The 19,007-nt window shown below is 42.0% G+C and overlaps 1 protein-coding gene across 3 annotated transcripts in view; it reads right to left on the bottom strand.

Annotated features, from left to right (window-relative positions):
* The window catches only part of SCUBE2 (signal peptide, CUB domain and EGF like domain containing 2), an 80,936-nt gene that overhangs the window by 25,092 nt on the left and 36,837 nt on the right, over window positions 1–19,007 (bottom strand). For 2 of the 3 annotated variants that reach the window (XM_038765160.1, XM_038765161.1), the window contains 9 exons: window positions 15,601–15,717; window positions 14,470–14,559; window positions 12,165–12,281; window positions 10,396–10,518; window positions 7,272–7,388; window positions 4,664–4,786; window positions 4,068–4,184; window positions 3,628–3,714; window positions 973–1,077 (listed from right to left, as the gene is read on the bottom strand). In XM_038765160.1, the coding sequence (XP_038621088.1) occupies window positions 973–1,077; window positions 3,628–3,714; window positions 4,068–4,184; window positions 4,664–4,786; window positions 7,272–7,388; window positions 10,396–10,518; window positions 12,165–12,281; window positions 14,470–14,559; window positions 15,601–15,717 (996 nt within the window). The remainder of the gene's footprint in view (window positions 1–972; window positions 1,078–3,627; window positions 3,715–4,067; window positions 4,185–4,663; window positions 4,787–7,271; window positions 7,389–10,395; window positions 10,519–12,164; window positions 12,282–14,469; window positions 14,560–15,600; window positions 15,718–19,007) is intronic. The other variant, XM_038765162.1, reaches the window with a different exon arrangement.

Genomic DNA, 19,007 nt, shown 5'->3' with positions numbered 1-19,007 from the left:
GCCATTGATTGATTGACTGAATGAAACTCAAGATACTTTTTTGATGATGGTCAGTGTTCTGTAGCCAAAAACCAAGGAGCCTGCTTTGCCAAATGATCTCTTTTTTTTTCCCAAAAATAATTTACTTATATTTTTGTCCCACAGCTACAAATAGGCTGAATGAGAGTCCTACATGTTACAAAATTTCCAAAACGTGAAATTCCTGAAGTAATTTTCTGTGACCACAGTGAGAGAGTTAACTGGGTTCTTGTGTAGTTATTAAAGCCTAACTTCATTAGGTTGTTTCCTGTTCTTCCCAAAGACCACAGGAGCTCTGACTTCAGTGGGAACACAAACGACTGGACAGTCACTCATTTTCTCGTAATCGTTAACACTTCTATTTTCCTCTCCAAGTCAAATCTCGTTTCTCTTATTTGGGGGCAGAACTCAGCAAATGGATTGAGTCCATTTTAAATGTAATTAGGTCCTTGAAGCCCCCAAAGTTCCAAAGAGCTGAAAAAAGTCCCATAGAGAAAAACTCTCTGAAAAACAACCTATATTGAAGGCTGAGGGGTTGGAGCCGTTCAGATGTTTCAGTCTACATGAGCATATGCAGAGCAAACTTTGGCTGGGATACTGGCTCACTCCCCTGCTTTGGAAAAGGGCCTCAGTGAAGGGTGACCTTTATGAACTCATCTGAAGTGCCCCCCATTCACTGAGCAACATAACCCTCAATCAGTCAGCCTGGCAGCAATAAACTGAAGATAGAGCCACTCGTTCAGGCTTCTGACTTGGTTGAGCTTAGAGTCCTTGCCCCAGCCTCACTCAATCAATCAACAGTTTTTACCAAATCCTTGCCTTGGGCAGAGAACCAGACTAAGTACTTGGGAGGGTACAACAGAGTAAGTAGACACGATCCCTGCCCTCAACGAGCTCACAAGGCATTCCCCCTGCCTAAATCAGCCCATTAGTTCTTGGGATAACCTAACATACCTGGTGTCTTTTGCCGCAGACCCTCTGGAAACAGCTCAGCTTTTTTCAAACTACACTTTCCTTCATTAAACTTAAAGGTTACACTTGTCCTGATGGTGGAGACATCTTCAGAAAGAAACAGTGAGAGATGTTACCTTCAGAGGCAAAGGAATGGAAACACCAGGTAACACTGAGCCATCTGCAGGCTAGGACATAGCAAACATTTTTAACCCTCTTAGGAGACCTGGTCTGGCTCCCTGCAGCTACCCCTAGGCTGAGGAGAAGCCCTCTCCATTAGCCTTGCCTGGGTGCCACAGTTTTCCCTTTGAACTGGGGTATGGAAGATTATAGAACTAAAAGGAAAAAAAAATCCTACCTGTGGAGTTAGAAATTTAACAGCTCCACTTTTACATTAAAAGAAAAATGAAATTCAGACCCAAAGAGCAAGTCTTACTTTGGGCAGTATTACCCAGACTAGATAATAATGATGGCATTTGTTAAGCGCTTACTATGTGCAAAGCACTGTTCTAAGCGCTGGGGAGGATACAAGGTGATCAGGTTGTCCCACGTGGGGCTCACAGTCTTAATCCCAATTTTCCAGATGAGGTAACTGAGGCCCAGAGAAGTTAAGTGACATGCCCAAGATCACACAGCAGGCATGTGGCGGAGTGGGGATTCGAACCCATGACCTCTGACTCCAAAGCCCGGGCTCTTTCCACTGAGCCACGCTGCTTCTCTGCTATCTGCTAGATAGGACCTAGGAGTAAGTGAAAGAGAGGTATCTTTGCTTGTTGTCAGCATCAATGGAAATACACCCTGCTGCTGTCACCTACCAGCCAGGTAAACCATTAAACACTTCTTTTTTTCTTTATTTGTCCAGCTTTCTCTGCTCACCCCACCACCCCTCTCCCCCATCTCCCTGCTGTCCTATAAATTTCTGTTTCCACAGTTCCCCCTGCAACGTCTACTCTTTCTCCTCATGCCAGACCCCCAAATTCTGAACTCACTCTCTCCCTGGATGGCGTCATGCCCCAAACGCTGAATCTACCTTGTATGCCCCTTTCTTTTAATTTACAAAAACTAGTTCCCCTGTGGCCCTGTCCCTTCTCATTCATGCTGTTCCTTTTCAGCCCACACTTTCTAGGACCCTCCAAACCACAGGGAGACCATCCTATCCCAGGCCTCCTCCCCAACCTCACCGTTTGACCCCACTACTCCACAACCTTGGGGGTCCCACGTGGAGGGGGCTAGAAGGGAACCATGCAGAAAGGAAGGAGCTAGTTTGGCCGGAGCAGGAAAAATTGTTTGTTTTTAAGTGGAACACGCAGGGTAGGTTCAGGGTTTCAGAGCACAGTGGTGCCTTCACAGAAGGGATGGAAGGGTTCCCAGGGCCAGTGGGGAGTGGTGATGGTGATTCATGGAGGCTTAGGGACAGAATTTTAAAGAGGAGGACAGTAGGTAGGATCAGAGCACATGAAGAAAAATTTAATTTTAAAAAAGGTTTACCTGGACTACGGGTGGCAGTGGCAGGGTGATTTACCTGGAGCTGGCCAGGGGACAACAAGCAAAAGTCATCCAGCTCTCATGGAACCGTGACCTGATTACTTCGGGTGGACATAACCGTCACTTTCTAGTGATTACAACCCACCCAGAGGGACTCTGAAAAAGATGGTCCTTAAATTCAAAGAGGTAGGGAGGGGTTTACTCCTCTCAGGCCCAAGGTCCTGAATTCAGTTCACTCATCTTGGCTAGTTTGGTGCAGTTGTCTGCAGGAGGCCCTAGATAATTGGTACCTGGGGCCTATGTCCCATAACTTTGCCTCTCCTTTTGCGATGCCCGAGCTCCCAAATTATGCAGAAACAATCTCTAGAGTTGTTATTATTATTAATATCACTACCATTACTTCTACTAATAATAGTTGTGGTATTTGTTAAGGGCTTACTACATGCCAGGCACTGTACTAAATGCTGGGTAGATACAAAATAGTTGGGTTGGACACAGTCCTTGTCCTTCACAGGACTCATAGGGCTTTTTTAGATGAGGTAACTGAGGTACAGAGAAATTAAGTGACTTGCCCAAGGTCACACAGCTGACAAGTGGCAGAGCCAGGATTAAAACTCAGGTCCTCCTGGCTCTCAGGCCTGTGCTCTAACCACTAGGCCATGCTGCTATCTGCTGCTTCCTTACTACTTGGACTTGCACATGGGAATCACTGGTGCATGCAAGAAGTGAGCCTGCCCAGGCTCACTAGGGAACTCATGAAGAGTGAGGCATAGCACATGAATTCTTGGAGATGCGAAGGCCAATGACTGGATAGCAAATTTGTAGTGGTAGAGGCTTCTATGGTTTCATAATTCCCCAACTGGGCAAGCCAAGAGAGACCTAAACTTCCCTTTTCTTAACAGATTGAGGGAGGTGGAAGAGAGAATTTCATCCATCTCCACCAGAATGCTAAGCGTGTGGATTGGATACTTTCTAGATGGAACATTCTGGCAGGCGCTTAGGTTGCCAGAAACTTCAAACACCTGGAAAGTTACTGGAATGTCAACTGCTATTCTTTCCCCCATATAATGCAACCTGGGTAAGAGCATTTGTGGAGTTGGACCCCCAGGAATGAGTACATACAAAAACAGGGAACACTGAACTCAACATAAGGCATAAAAATCTGGTAATTACCCGAGTGATAAAAGTCATTTGATTTATTCTGTTTGCTCCTGGGATGGGAAGAGGAGCCACAGGTGATCGTGTAGGCATCTTGAAATCCTAACGGACAGAGACCAAGAGTCAACAATTAGACATCAGGACACGGACTGTTAGTGCCAGATTTTGGAAACAAAGCCCATTTAGAAAGGTTATCAAAGAAGAACTGCTAAATTGCATTTCCGTTACTGTTTCCCCCAACAGAACCCAGTGTCCTTTGCACATTAAATAGCTGAAAGAACCCTGGAACTGAGGGCACTAAAAATAAGAATAAAAGAAATGTCATCTTGGATGAGAACCAATGACTAATCATGTCGGAGTTCTCCCTCCACCAGAACTCTGGACATTCCATCTAACATCCCTAAATTTCCCCCTTATTGATTCATTATTGACCTCTAGGGCTCTCACTTACTCACCTGAAGTGAGGTGAATATCTGATTGGCAGATCAAGAAGCATCTCTCACCTCCACCACTCTTAACACAGCGCAGCAACACTCGGGATGATACATTATCGGGCAGGAACCCCTCCACCTCTAAACAGGACAAAACATAAATGCTCATGGGAAGACAAACACCTTAATGGGTGAAATGACATGGAAAGATGGATAGACCAAACCATATGGCATGCGATTAATCCTTGGAAAAGGGAAGAGGAAGTTGGAGGATTAGAACCACATAAAAATGAAAGTTTCCAGAAGTCATTTGCCAACATATTGAATTAGCTCCTCTCCGTGACATTTTCCCATGCAGAAAAGTACAAAGAAAGCTAAGGCCTGGATGGAAAAAAGAAAACAAAAAACAGCAACAAATTTTCCCTCAAAGTATCTCCTGTTTTTCAACTTTTTAAAAAACCACCATCACAGTGGATTACAATTTAAAGTTGTCCTGCAATAGAGGAAATCAATGCTCTACACCAATTGGCTGGCCAGATTAAGAATTCATGGAGCTGCAAATCCTTCAAGCCAAACGATCAAAGCTCAGTTATGAAGAAAATATCCTGAATGCTCCTTACCTACACAATCCTTTTTATTCCAGTGAAGTTTGTGGTTTGAGTGACACTGACATTTATAGCCTCCCAAGGTGTTCACACAGATTTGCTGGCAGCCTCCATTGTTGATGCTACACTCATTAACATCTGGGGAAGAAAAAAGTCCTTCATGAAAAAGACCATGCACCTCTTTCTTGAGTGATGTTAGCCTCTCATTTGGTGATGGAGAAACCGGAGATTCATGGAGTAAGCTAAGAAGAGGGAAGAAATGTTTTTTTTTTCCTGAAGTGAGCACTCATTAAAGAACAATGACAAAATTTTGAGTTCTAATCCCAGCTCTGCCACTTGTCTGCTCTGTGACTTTGGGCAGTTACTTGACTTCTCTGTACCTCAGTTATCTCATCTGGAAAATGGGGATTAAGACGTTAGCCCCACATGGGACACAGACTGTGGCCAACCCAATTAGCTTTAATCTACTCCAGCACTTTGTACAGTGCCTAGAATGCAGTAAACACTTAGTAAATACAATGGTTGTTATTATTATTATTATTATTCTCAATGCTTCACTTTCTTCTAAGCATTTTATAACCCTCACAAGCAAATGAGTACGGAGAGGGCAAGTATTATCAGACCCACTTTTCAGAAGAATCTCAGGGGAGGAAAATGATTTGCTCAGGTTCAGAGAACAAGTCAAGAGCAAAATTGGAAAACCTAGTCCTTACCAATTCCCTGTCCAATTCTCTTTGAAAAAGAGGAAACCAGCAACTTCCCAAAAAATTAGGTAAACTTGCTGGTAATCATAGCACAGGTAAACATTTGTGTTCCTCTTCCCTTGGGATATTTTGGAGGACCAATAGGCAAAATTCAGATCACCTGGGAAGGATCAGCTTTCATATTTATCAATAATAATAATAATAATAATGGTATTTGTTAAGTGCTTACTATGTGCCAAGTACTGTTCTAAGCACTGGTATGATACAGGGTTATCAGGTAATCCCACCTGGTACTCACAGTTTTAATCCCCATTTTACAGATGAGGTAACTGAGGCACAGAGAAGTTAAGTGATTTACCCAAGGTCACACAGCAGACAAGTGGCAGAGGCGGGATTAGAACCCACGTCCTCCAATTCCCAAGCCTGTGCTCTTTCCACTCAGCCTTGCTGCGTCTCTCATATCCAGTGCTTAGAACAGTGCTTCAGCACTTAGAACAGTGGTTTGCACATAGTAAGCACTTAATAAATGCCATCATTATTATTATTATTAGCTTCATTAAGAGAGGAGGAATGTACCATTGGTCATGCCTCCCTTGTCTGTATTGAATTTCCCCTCAGTTTTGCCAAACCACTCTCCTCCCTTCCTTCAAGGTCTTCCTAAAACATCTCCATGGTTGATCTCCTTCTTCCTGATCATGCCATCCCATTAGCCACTTTAGCACCCCTGCGTATTAATTATTCATATTAACATCTGTCTCCCCCCTCTAGATGGTACACTCATTATGGGCAGGGAACATGTCTGCTTATTCAGTCATATTGTACTCTCCCTATTGCTTATGCTTTACACATAATAAGTGCTCAATAAATACAAATGACTGATTGAACATAGCTATTTGTCATTCTCTTATATCCAGTCCCTATACCTATTCTCTCACTCTCAGCTATGATACATTTGGCACTTCGTGTCCACCAGTCTTCTCCACTAGACTATCAAGCCCTTATTTCTTTTGTGTGCTCCCCCAAATCTTAGTGCATTGCCCTGTACTCATGGACTACTTCATAAACGCTATTGATACAAAAATTATGATGGTGCCAGCACTTCTGACAACATGAGTCCACAAATAGTCTACAAGTAAGATCTAGCTGGCAGGGTTCCTTTGTTCTCTTCTAGCATGCATGTTCCATCCCCCAAAATCAATCAATGGTCTTTAGTGAGCGCTTATTGGGTGCAGACTGGAGACAGGGAAGTTCCTCAGGATTGAGTTTCAGTTCATGGATTGGCCTTATTTATTCTCTTACTCATGACTTCCCTCTGGTAAATAAGGAACTTCACGCCTGAGAGCACTCAGTTTCCCTTCTGCTCCATTTCACTCGACTTGGGTGAACTATAAATGATGGGCCATATTCTCCTTCCTGTGATTTATACCAGCGGGGGTGTTTATTGCTCCATAAAATGTGTACTCACAGAACGTAAGCACTGCACCAACCAGCATAAAATCAGATGTAGAAAAATAACCCTGCCCTACAGAAGCCCTTGCCCCTGCCTATCATCATTGATGGTATTTATTGAGAGCTTACTAGGTACAGAGCATGGTACTAACCACCTGGAAGAGTATAAGACCTCAAATTGGCAGACCTGCTTCCTGTCCCAAATGAGGGAGGGAGACAGGCAACAATATAAATAAATATCATATATAATTTAAAGATATGTACTTAGGTACTGTGGGGTTGAGGGTGAGGAAATATTAAATGCCCAAAAGTCACAGATCCAAATGTACAGCTGACACCCAAGGGAGAGGGAGCCAGGGAAGAGAGGGATTAAATGGGTAAGGCCTTTCAGAGGAGATGATGTGACTCTGCACAGGGTTGTCTAAGTTACCTCTTCAACCAGTGTGTGTCTGCGGGTATATTTCTCTCACCTCCACAATGGGTGAAGCCGTACAGACTGTACCCTTTGTCACAAGTGCACTCAAATGAGCCAGGATAATTGATGCAGGTGTGGTCGCAGGTCCTTTCAAAAGAGCACTCGTCGATGTCTGGAATTTTCAAAGGGTCAAGTTAGCTACATTTGGCTTTAAGGGGCCAGTTGGCCAGTTAGTCAAATGTCACATGGGGAGGGTGATGATTTCCAGATAATTCTCTCAAAGCAACCTGCCCACTCCTTCAGGAAGACTCCATGTTCTAATACTGGTCATGAATTTTTACCAGAAAAGATTAATTACCATGATGATAGAGACTTTTTCCATTGCATCCATGGAAAATCTCCAAAATTCTCACCACTGCTTAATCATCATCAATCGTATTTATTGAGCGCTTACTGTGTGCAGAGCACTGTACTAAGCGCTTGGGAAGTACAAATTGGCAACATATAGAGACAGTCCCTACTCAACAGTGGGCTCACAGTCTAAAAGGGGAAGACAAAACCAAACACACTAACAAAATAAAATAAATAGAATAGATATGTACAAGTAAAATAAATAAATAAATAGAGTAATAAATATGTACAAACATATATACATATATACAGGTGCTGCGGGGAAGGGAAGGAGGTAAGATGGAGGGGGATGGAGAGGGGGACGAGGGGGAGAGGAAGGAAGGGGCTCAGTCTGGGAAGGCCTCCTGGAGGAGGTGAGCTCTCAGTAGGGCCTTGAAGGGATCCTGCCTTGTAGAAAAACATCATGAATCTGTCGATCTTAAAAACTATTACAATCCTATACTTATCTTCACTGTACTTCCCAAGCACTTAGTACAGGGCTCTACACACAGTAGAATATGTAGTCAGTAAATATGACTGAATGACTGAATGAATCCATTAGAGTGTAAGCCTCTTAAGGACAGGGAATATGTCTTGTGCCTCTGTTGTACTTCCCAAGCCCTTAGTTTAGTGCATTACATTCAGAATTATAATAATAATAATAAACATGGTATTTTTTAAGCGCTTACTAACACTAGTAAGCACTGTTCTAAGCGCTGGGGCATATACAAGATAAGTGGGTTGGACACAGTCTCTGTCCTTCTTAATCCCCATCTTACAGATGAAGGAACTGAGGCACAGAGAAGTGAAGTGACTTGCCCAAGGTTACACAACAGACAAGTAACGCAGCCAGGATTAGAACCCATGACCTTCTGACTCCCACTCTCCACTAGGCCCTGCTGATTGAGAATAATAATGATGGTATTTGTTAAGCTCTTACTATGTGCAAAGCACTGTTCTAAGCGCTGGAGACACCCAAGGAGTACCATCACTACTACCTCGTTTGGAACACTAGAAATGACCATAGTAAAGGAGAATATGGCTAACTAAGACTTTCTTCCCCAGATTAGGCTTTTCGTTTTGATTCAGGCAAGTCTACCTTTGCTCCATTTCCTGAACAGTTTTGTTGTCTTAATACAGAATTGTTGGTGTTTCCAGATGGGAAAAGAAGTGTAAGTATAAATTCAAGGGAGGCCAACTTTTCAACAATTCCTGCTATTTCCTTCTTTTAAGATGGTTTTCTCCACACTGGTCAGGAAATCACATCAGTTTTGTTTCCCCAGACACACTTGAGGAAACCAGAAAAAAAAGTGGAAAAAGAAGGGTAACCTCAACAAAATCTCTCCGTTGATAGCTTCTACTAAAAATCTTTTAAATCCCTAATCATTCCAGCAAGTTGGCTCTGGGCAAATATTTGTTCTACCCAGCCTGAAGGAAGAAAGGTGAGGAGAAGTCGCAGTGGGGTGAGGTTTCTCTCCTGGAAGCTGCTGTCGTTTTCTGAACTTCATCATTAATATCGGTTGGTTGTCTAGGAAATGGAATCATTCAGCGGCCAAACGGCTGACCAGCTTTACTTTGGCTGCTAGCTAGAGACTGCAGCTTTGCCAAAGACAATGAGATCACTATTCTAATTCCTTTTTAATGTGTTTACTCAGCTACAACAAGATGTCTTGTGCTATACATTATGAGGCATTATATTAAGGAAAAATATGCCTTGTAAATCAAACCAGTGGAATTCATGACATGCAGCCATCTAAAACCCTGTCCACTCCCAGGACTTCATCAGCTTTTAAAGAGTGCACTGTGTAGGTGCTTCTGACCAGAGTACTGTTTTCAAGTGAAGTTCTTTTAAAGGTTCAAGACCAGCAAATAATGTTTTAAGGGGAAACAAGAAATAAGACTTCAGAGCAAAATCTGAGGAACTAATATCTATGAGAATAAAATGTGGGATGTTTTCTTCATCATCATCATCAACATTTGAGATGAATTTATATTCTATTCCTTTAAATATAACGATAGATGGAACATCTCTCTTTCCTTGAAAGGTTATTATTCCTTTAGATGCAAGAAAAGAACAGCACATTTTTTCTGATGGCTTTTTCCTGGACTGCAAAAGATGGTGAGCACAAGTGACACACTCCCACTGTGTCTGGTAACGTGTACTTCTGAAGCACTTAGTACAGTGCTCTGCACACAGTAAGCAGTCAATAAATACGATTGATTGAATGAACGAATGAATGGTAAATCCCACACAGTTTCATGTGAACATTCAGTTCCATTTACAAATCCAACTCAACTGCTACCCATTTTGGGACATGGTTGCCCAAGTAGCCTGTGGCAACATTTGCAGAATAAATGGATTGTATGCTCATCTTCTTTAGGGAGCTTCCTCAATCTATTTTTTAACTCCTCCTTACGAGGCAAGCAGAGTCCCCTGCAACTATAGATTTCTCAAGGACTAAAATCAAATACTAAAACCCTCGAGTTCCATAGAGGGGACTATTGTACGGACCTGATATTTGTTTTAACCACATTTTTCAAATAGTTCTCTTGCAACTAGCCATTTAATTTCTACCATGCAAGGGGTGGTAGTATTTATCTTTCCACTTCCTAGATGATGACAGTGAGTAAAAGGAGGGTAAGCAATTTGTAAGAGACTACACAATAGGTAAGTGAAAGAGGCAGCATTCAATTTCTAACTTTTAATCCTAGTCTCAGACCAGCAGGTCATCTTGCTATAGACTTAACCATTCCCCATATGCTTTCCCTATATGGGCCACAACACATACCTTGACAAGATTTCTCATCTGTTAATAGTTTAAATCCTTTTTTGCAGCTGCAATCAAAACTGCCAACAGTGTTTCTGCAGAAGTGATCACAGTCTCCATTACTGGTCTGGCATTCATCAATATCTGTAAACAGCAAACAAATCAAAGAAGTGTGGTGGTTTGATTTCCTCAATAGATCCCTAAAGGAAAATTGCAAATGTTTTGTGATTCTCAGCAGTAAAACAGAGTCATAAAATAGTCTCCCAGAATGCTTTGGGAGAAGCACTTTCTTAGCTAATGAATCCAATTGGGAAATATAACTGCCTTCATCCCATAGGGCAATATTCAGAATCCTAAGTGAAATTACACCTCATTAATAGTGAAGACTAAGTTATGGGGAAAAAACATAGTGGATTCTTATTCACTCATTAGATGGACACTTTTCACACCTATATCATCCAGGGCTCTGATCCTGCCATGCCTGACAGGGTGGGAAGAGGTTGAAGAGAAAGCTTGAGCCAATCAATCGGTCGTATTTAGTGAGTGCTTACTGAGTGCAGAGCAGGGTACTAAGCACTTGGGTGAATACAATTTAACAGAGTTGGCAGACGGCTCCCTGCCCACAATGAGCTTACAGTCGAGAGGAGGAGACAGACATTAATATAAATAAATTCATGATAGGGCCATGGGGCTGAGGGAGTGGTGAATAAAGGGTATTAATCCAACTGCAAGTAGGAAGTAGGGGAGGAGGAAATGAGGGTTTAGTCAGAGAAGGCCTCCTGGAGGAGATGTGCCTTCAGTAAGCCTTTGAAGATGGGGAGAATAATTGTGTCAGACATGAAGAGGAAGGACGGTCCAGGCCAGAGGCAAGACAGGGGTGAGGGGGAGGTAGACGAGATCACTCAGAAGGTGCTGACTGTTGGACTCTGAACAGCCTTGCCTAAGCAGTAAGGAGCCTGAAAACATCCCTTTATTGCTAACTTTGTGTTCCTGTATTGTTTGATCTCCAAAATTTAAATCCGTCCCCAACCACCTTGTCCCTTTGTGGATTGTGAGCCCTCTGTGGGCCAGGGATCTTGTCTTATTAACCCTCTACTGCACCAGTATAATTCAGTGATTTAATCCCAGTCTGCATTCCATAAATACTTTTGAACCAAGGAATGCACTGCAAATTTAGAATGGTTTGTTCTAGCATACTCTAGCTCAATAGAGACCCAAGCACCTTCACTGATAGCTTGTACCAGAGTTAAGTAGAATTTAATTTATAAAAATGACTCAACCTTCCTTCTAAATTCCATCTGGTAAACCTGTTATCTTTTTTATCGTATTTAGCAACTCAACCCTCTTTGTACTTATGCCCACGAAATAGTAACAGGTCGTTGAGTTTCCACTTCATCACCAAGAATTAATGGGACAGGTTTTTCTTCATAGAGTTGCTTTGGATAATAATCAGGGCTTTTATTTATAATATGTTGATGTTATCTCTTCCAAATGGATATTTCCTTGATCTTCCACTGTTTTCTAGTAAGATCTTAGTCTGACAGGAACTATTGGCTGAATGTAGAAGCTGACCTTCACAACAGCTAATGTAATTAAGTTAGTTCTAATTAAGATCCTTCGATTACAAGCTTCCACTAGCCCACTCCAAATAGAAAATCCCCCATTAATATGAATCAGAACCCAAGCTGGAGGCACCCAAAGAAGGTTATCCATTCATCTTCACACAGTCTCAGGTAAAGCAGACACCGAGCACTTGGACAAACATTGCTCCTAAAAGGCCAAAAACCTACCTTTGCAGGTCTTCCCATCCAATTGAAGGGTGAATCCCACTGGACAGCTACAGTGAACGCCGGTAGAGGTGTCTTTACAGGTGCGATCGCAGCCCCCATTGTTTACAGCACATGTTTCTAGCAAAGACACAAAAAGGGTTCTTTACTTTCTGAAACACACTGAAGCAACTGGACTCCGCTGCAAAAAATTCTTGAGTGCACTTCACAGTGTGCTGCACCTCTCTCCGCTTGTTGCACTAAATAGAAACACGACTAGTAGGGACAAGAAAGTGAAAGTGGTAATGCCTAAACTACCATCTCTATAATCAATTCCTTCATGCAGGTTCTCAGTCCTGATGTCTCAGAATCAAGAATTTTCCATTCTTTTTGGTGGGAGAAGTCCCTCATCCTTAGAGAAGTAGCATGGCTTACTGGAAAGAGCCCAGGCTTGGGGGTTCAAGGTCATGGGTTCTAATCCCAACTCTGCCACTTGTCAGCTGAGTGACTTTGGGCAAGTCACAACTTCTCTGTGTCTCAGTTACCTCATCTGCATAATGGGGATCAAGACTGTGAGCCCCAGTTGGGACAACTGGATAACCTTTTATCTATCCCAGTGCTTAGAACAGTGCTAGGCACATAGTAAGCGCTTAACAGAGGAACATGGTTACAAATGGGAGACTGTTCTTGTACCAAGACAGAATAACCTATTTGTACTAAAGTTAACCCAGATTGTGCATTCATTTATAAATGAGTAATATGCCTATGTTCCTCAATGTTAACTGATTTTTATTTCATTAGAAGCAAAAGGGATTTATTGACTCTTCCTGGTGACTCCATCTGGCTATCAAGAACCTTTCCCTATACCCTTCTTCACACCCTCAACCTCTCACTCAACCAATCAGTAGTAGTTACTGAGCACTTACTGTGAGCTGAGCAGGTACTAAGTGCTTAGAATAGAACAACACAGTCCCTGCTCAGTTCCCCACCCTCTTTCAAATTTTCTCCTCCTTCCTCCTCCCCAAATTCAGGGCTTTTAAAATTAATTCCCCATTTCTCCACAGCTTCTGTGTGTACATTACCTTCCATGCCCAGAATGGTGCTTTAAAGCAGGCTGGTGCATGAATTTCAAAATCTTGTGTTGTTCATCTTAACTCAAAATACCTTAACTGGGGAATTACCAGGATCTATTATTTCTCATCTTCTTACCCATTTCTGCTCTGTGCTTCTGTATCGTCAACCCAGAATTGGCTAGGAAATTGGCCTCCCCTCTCAAACCCCAATTCATTCATTCATTCAATTGTATGTATTGAGCACTTACTGTGTGCAGAGCACTGTATAAGTGCTTGGGAAGTGCAAGTCGGCAACATATAGAGACGGTCCCTACCCAACAACGGGCTCACAGTCTAGAAGGGGGAGACAGATGACAAAACAAAACATGTAGATAGGTGTCAAAACCATCAGAATAAAACAGCTACCAGTATTACCAACTCCTTACATTCAATGCAAAATGATGAGGTATGAAAGCGAGTTCTCCTCCGCTGATACACAACAAAACATAATACATTTTGTGTAACTAGCCCGTAAAAAATTGGTCACTAGTTTTTTACACAATTTTTATACTCTTTTAGAGGACTTCATGCCTGAAAGGTGCTCCATGAATGTTCAAGAGTAATAATACCCTAAAATAAAATCATATGTCTATCTTTATATAATACTTAATGATCACTGAAAGAGGGAAATCATGGATTAGAAGAAAGGAAAGGAGTAGAGATAACTGCTTTTCTATCCTCCTTCTATTTACCAACTTGGAAAGATTAGTTGAAAATAGCAGTCATCATCAATCGTATTTATTTACGATTTAAAGTCAATGGCTTTAAAGGAGATAAATGTAAGAACAATTAAAATCCTGTACTTTTTAGGCAAATCACAGTCTGAGTCCCCACAAAGGCAACCAAAAAAGATGCCATGGATCCATCCTGAATGCATTGAATATAATAAACAACTGCTGAAGCACAGCTGATGAAGAGTAAATATCCATGTTCTAACTTCCATTTCTTTGTGAATCATTGCAGCCAAAGGGGAGGCAGATATCAATTGTATTTTTATACCACTCTTACTGGTGGCATCCCTATTATTATTGTTTGTTAAAATGACAATTAATGCTCACTGAACTCCAAGGATATAATTGGAGATGCCCAGAACATAAACGCTGTGGGATCCTGGACCAATCCTGATGATTTAGAGACAAAAGAGCCAAGAGGCAGGGTTTTCATTATCAGGTCAGGCCAAAAAGAACTTGAGCCATGTAGGAGGTTGCCTCTCTCACCCATGAGCAATCGCCGTTTCACTCGTTTGTCAACGTCAATTATTACTGTCGCGTTGTTCTCCGGGAACTCCAGCACAGCCTCCTCTCTCTCTACAAAAGAAACAGAACAAGAGGCCATCTCTCAGACTGAATGAAAGGATTTGTCTGAGCTGCTTTAAGCATCGGGCAATTTGGCCATTTGCCCAGTGTCCACCCTGGGCGAATAAACAGTAGCCCTCTTGTTCCTACCTGCATTTTGACACTGCTCCAGCCTAAGAATAGCCTTGTGAAAGTCCATTTACACCTTTAACTGGCTTTGAAGGTTGTTTGTCTCCTCTGCAATCTAACCCAAAGGTTTCTCCTGTAGCCTTGATAAGATAACTTTCAGTGATATTGAAGATGCAATATACCAACTCCAGAAATGCTAGAGAATGCATGGGCCAGATATATATTCTACATTCCAGGACAAAAGGGCCATAAGTCTCTAAACACGGGGGAACGTGTCGATTGACTCTGTTATATTATGCTCTCCCAGGTGCTTAGTACAGTGCTCTGCACATAGTAAGCACTCAATAAATACAACTGATTGATTGATTGATTAATGGGTAGTGGCACCAAGCAGCTTGAGAAGCAGTGTGACCTAATGGATACAGCACGGGCCTGGGAATCAGAAGGACCTGAGTTCTAATCCTGGCTCTGCCAATTGTTTGCTATGTGGCACTGGGCAAGTCACCTAATTTCTGAGTGCCTCTGCTTCCTCAACTGTAAAATGGGGATACCTGTTTTCCTTCCGACTTAGACTGTAAGCTCCATGTGGGACAGGGACTGTTTGACCTAATTAATTTGCACCTACCCCAGCGCTTAGAAGTGTTTGACACATAGTAAGCACTTAACAAATACCAAAAAGTAACCTGGGCACCTGTCTTCCCTTTTCCTTCCGAGTAAAACACAAAATATCTGGCTTTTCTGCACATTTCTAGCCTATACAATTGATCATGTGTCTCAAAGAGAAAGGTTTAAAGCTTTTCTGCACACTTCTAGATGATAAAATTGATTGTGTGTTGCTAAGAGAAAGGTTTAAAGCTTTTGCAGTTCTCCTCTCTCTTCTGGTTCTTTCTCTCCTGTAACAAAGGTCACCAAATTTCTACTGACCCAAGCAGGCTTTCCCATCCGGGTGCACCTTGTACTTTGGGTGACAACCACACTCAGGCCCATTAGCCGTATCATCACATATGTGCTGGCACCTGCCATTTCCATGGTTGCATGTCACTGGAAGAAAAACAAACAAACATGGATGAGTGAGTCATAAGGATTTTCTCAGCCTATGGCTGAGAGGCTTCTCCATCCATTCTACCAGTACCTAAGGTTCACATGGTCAACTCCTACTTTTTTTTCTCCTTTGCCAGGGGGGAACTGTGGTGACAGATAGAATGAACCACAGTAGGGAATGTAAAACAAGGGCACTTACGCCCAGCTGCAATAGTGACCTGGACCCAAAGTCAATGGGCAGTCCTGTTCTGTATACCCAAAAACTTAACGAATAGGTCTTTCTCTACATTTAATGGGACTTTCCTCCCTGAAAGCCACAACTACTTCTATGTGCCCAGGATCCTTTGCATTATCATCAAATGTAATCAATTTGTAATAAATCAAAGGCCCTACTGAGAGCTCACCTCCTCCAGGAGGCCTTCCCAGACTGAGCCCCTCCATTCCTCTCCTCCTTGCCCCCCTTCCCATCCCCCCATCCTACCTTCCTCCTTCCCCACAGCACCTGTATATATGTATTTATGTCTGTACATATTTATTACTCTATTTATTTATTTATGTATCTTGTACATATCTTAGTATGCTTGGTTTTGTTCTCTGTCTCCCCCTTTTAGACTGTGAGCCCACTGTTGGGTAGGGACTGTCTCTATATGTTGCCAACTTGTACTTCCCAAGTGCTTAGTACAGTGCTCTGCACACAGTAAGCGCTCAATAAATACTATTGATTGATTGATTGATTGATGTATTAAGCAGCTTCAGGGAGAATGATCCTTTTTCACTTTTTTAAGCTAAGTGGTTTCTCCCATCACATAATAAAGTCACTTAAATTGTAATCTTTTCTTCTAAATAATTTAAGGTACTACAACCCAACAGGTTTTATTTTAAAGATAGAGTGACAGAGAGGGACTATGAAACACTGTGAATTCAATCGTATTCCTGAGATGCAACATGGCCTCAGGGAAAGAGTACAGGGCTGAGAATCAGAGGACCTGAGTTTCAATCCTGGCTCCACCACTTGTTTGCTGCATGACTTTGGGCAAGTCACTTTACTTCTCTGTGCCTCCGTTTCCTCATCTGTAAAATGGGGATTAAATCCTCCTCCTTCCAACTGAGACTATGAGTCCTATGTGGGACAAGGTATATGTCCAACCTGATTATCCTGAATCTACTCCAGTGCTTAGAACAGTACATGGAACATAATATTATTAAGTGCTGTCAAGTCATTTCCGATTCATAGTGACTCCACGGATATACTCTCTCTAGAACGTCCTGTCCCTTGACATTATCCATAACCCTTCTAATGGTTCTTCCATTAAACTTTTTATGGTCTCTATCCACCTAGCTGCTGGTCTGCCTCTTCCTCCCTTTCCCTGGACTTTTGCTAGCATTAGTGTCTTGATACGTAATAAGTGCTTAATACATACCATCCTCTGTGCATAATAATAATAATAATAATAACGGTATTTGTTAAGTGCTTATTATGTGCCAAGCACTCTTCTAAGCCCTGGGGTAGATACGAGGTAATTAGGTTGTCCCATGTGGGGCTCACAGTCTTAATCCCCATTTTACAGAAGAGGTAACTGAGGCACAGAGAAGTTAAGCGGCTTGCCCAAGGTCACACAGTGATAAGTGGTGGAGGTGGGATTAGAACCCATGTCCTCTGGCTCCCAAACCCATGCTCTTTCCACTGAGCCACACTGCACACACCTCCCAAAATTAAGGGCTCATGCCTGACCTGATTATCTTATATCTGCTCCAGCATCTAATACAGTGCTCCACTCCTAATAAGTGTTTGACAAATATCAATCAATCAATCAGTCGTATTTATTAAGCACTTACTATGTGCACAGCACTGTACTAAGCACTTGGGAAGTACAAATTGGCAACATATAGAGACAGTCCCTACCCAACAGTGGGCTCACAGTCTAAAAGGGGAAGACAGAGAACAAAACCAAACATACTAACAAAATAAAATAAATAGAATAGATATGTACAAGCAAAATAAATAAATAAATAAATAAATAAATAAATAGAGTAATAAATAGTATAAATAAATTAATATGATAATTAATATTATTATTATTGTTTCCTACTAAACTAACACCATAATGCATGAAAGGTTACATGATGTAGTAGATAGAGCATGGGTCGGGAGTCAGAAGGTTCTAATCCTAGCTCCACCATTTGTCTACTATGTGACCTTGGGTAAGTCACTTCACTTCTCAGGGCCTCAGTTCCCTCATCTGTAAAATGGAGATTGAGGCTGTGAGCCCCATGTGGGATAGGGACTGTGCCCAACCCGATTTGCTTGTATCCACCCCAGCACTTAGTACAGTGCCTGGCACATAGTAAGCACTTAGCAAATACCATCATTATTATTATTATTATTTAAAATTCAATAAGTCTGTAGCACCAACCAGATGTCTAAAATGCTCCATATTCCTATGCCCATGGAGCCCAGCAAGCGCTGCAGCTCTAAAAAAATCTTCAAGGCACAAAGTTTAATTATTTCTCCTACTAGAGCAAGATATTATTTTAGCTACTCACCCCCTAGACTGTAAGCTCTTTGTGAGCAGGGAATGTGTCTGTTTATTGTTCTATTGAACTCTCCAAAGAGCTAAGTACAGTGCTCTGCACACAGTAAGTGCTTAATAAATATGATTGAATGAATGAGTGAGGTACTCTCAAATTGGAAGGAAAGAAAAGAAAAACTACGTTCAATCGGCTTATCATTTAAGGATCTGTCTGGCTATGCATTAGGAATTGTTGATCAGTTCTCTCCTTTCCACATGTTACTGAAACTAGAATTTAACACCACTTTGCCAGTCAACTTTTCATGTTCCCAAACCCTGTGTAGGACAGGAACTCTGTCCAGTCAGCCATCTTTATTGAGCGCTTACTGTGTACTGAATACTATACTAAGCACTTGGGAGAGTACAATATAACAATAAAAAGACATATTTTCTGTCCACAGTGAGCACTCTAGAGGTCTAAGTAGAAGAGAGAACAAGTATCTAATCTCCATTTAACAGATGAGAAAACTGAAACCCAGAGAGGGTGTCTTGCCCAAGGTCACACAGCTGGTAAGTGGTGGAGCTGGGGCTAGAACTCAGGTCCCCTAACACCCAGGCCCATGCTCTTTCCAGTAGGCTATGCTACCTCACACCCAAATCTCATTCAAAACTAAGAAGAGGCACAACGTTCATACCCCTCCTCACTCAGATGCTATATTTGGTTAAAGGGGTGGCAGATTTTGCAAACTTCAGGTAGGTTTCATTTAAGCATATTGAAGC

The sequence above is a fragment of the Tachyglossus aculeatus genome, chromosome 22 (genome assembly GCF_015852505.1).
Source record: "Tachyglossus aculeatus isolate mTacAcu1 chromosome 22, mTacAcu1.pri, whole genome shotgun sequence".
In the NCBI taxonomy this organism is placed as follows: domain Eukaryota; kingdom Metazoa; phylum Chordata; class Mammalia; order Monotremata; family Tachyglossidae; genus Tachyglossus; species Tachyglossus aculeatus.
The sequence above is the reverse complement of the archived record's forward strand: the minus strand, read 5'-3'. Positions and strand labels throughout refer to the sequence as shown.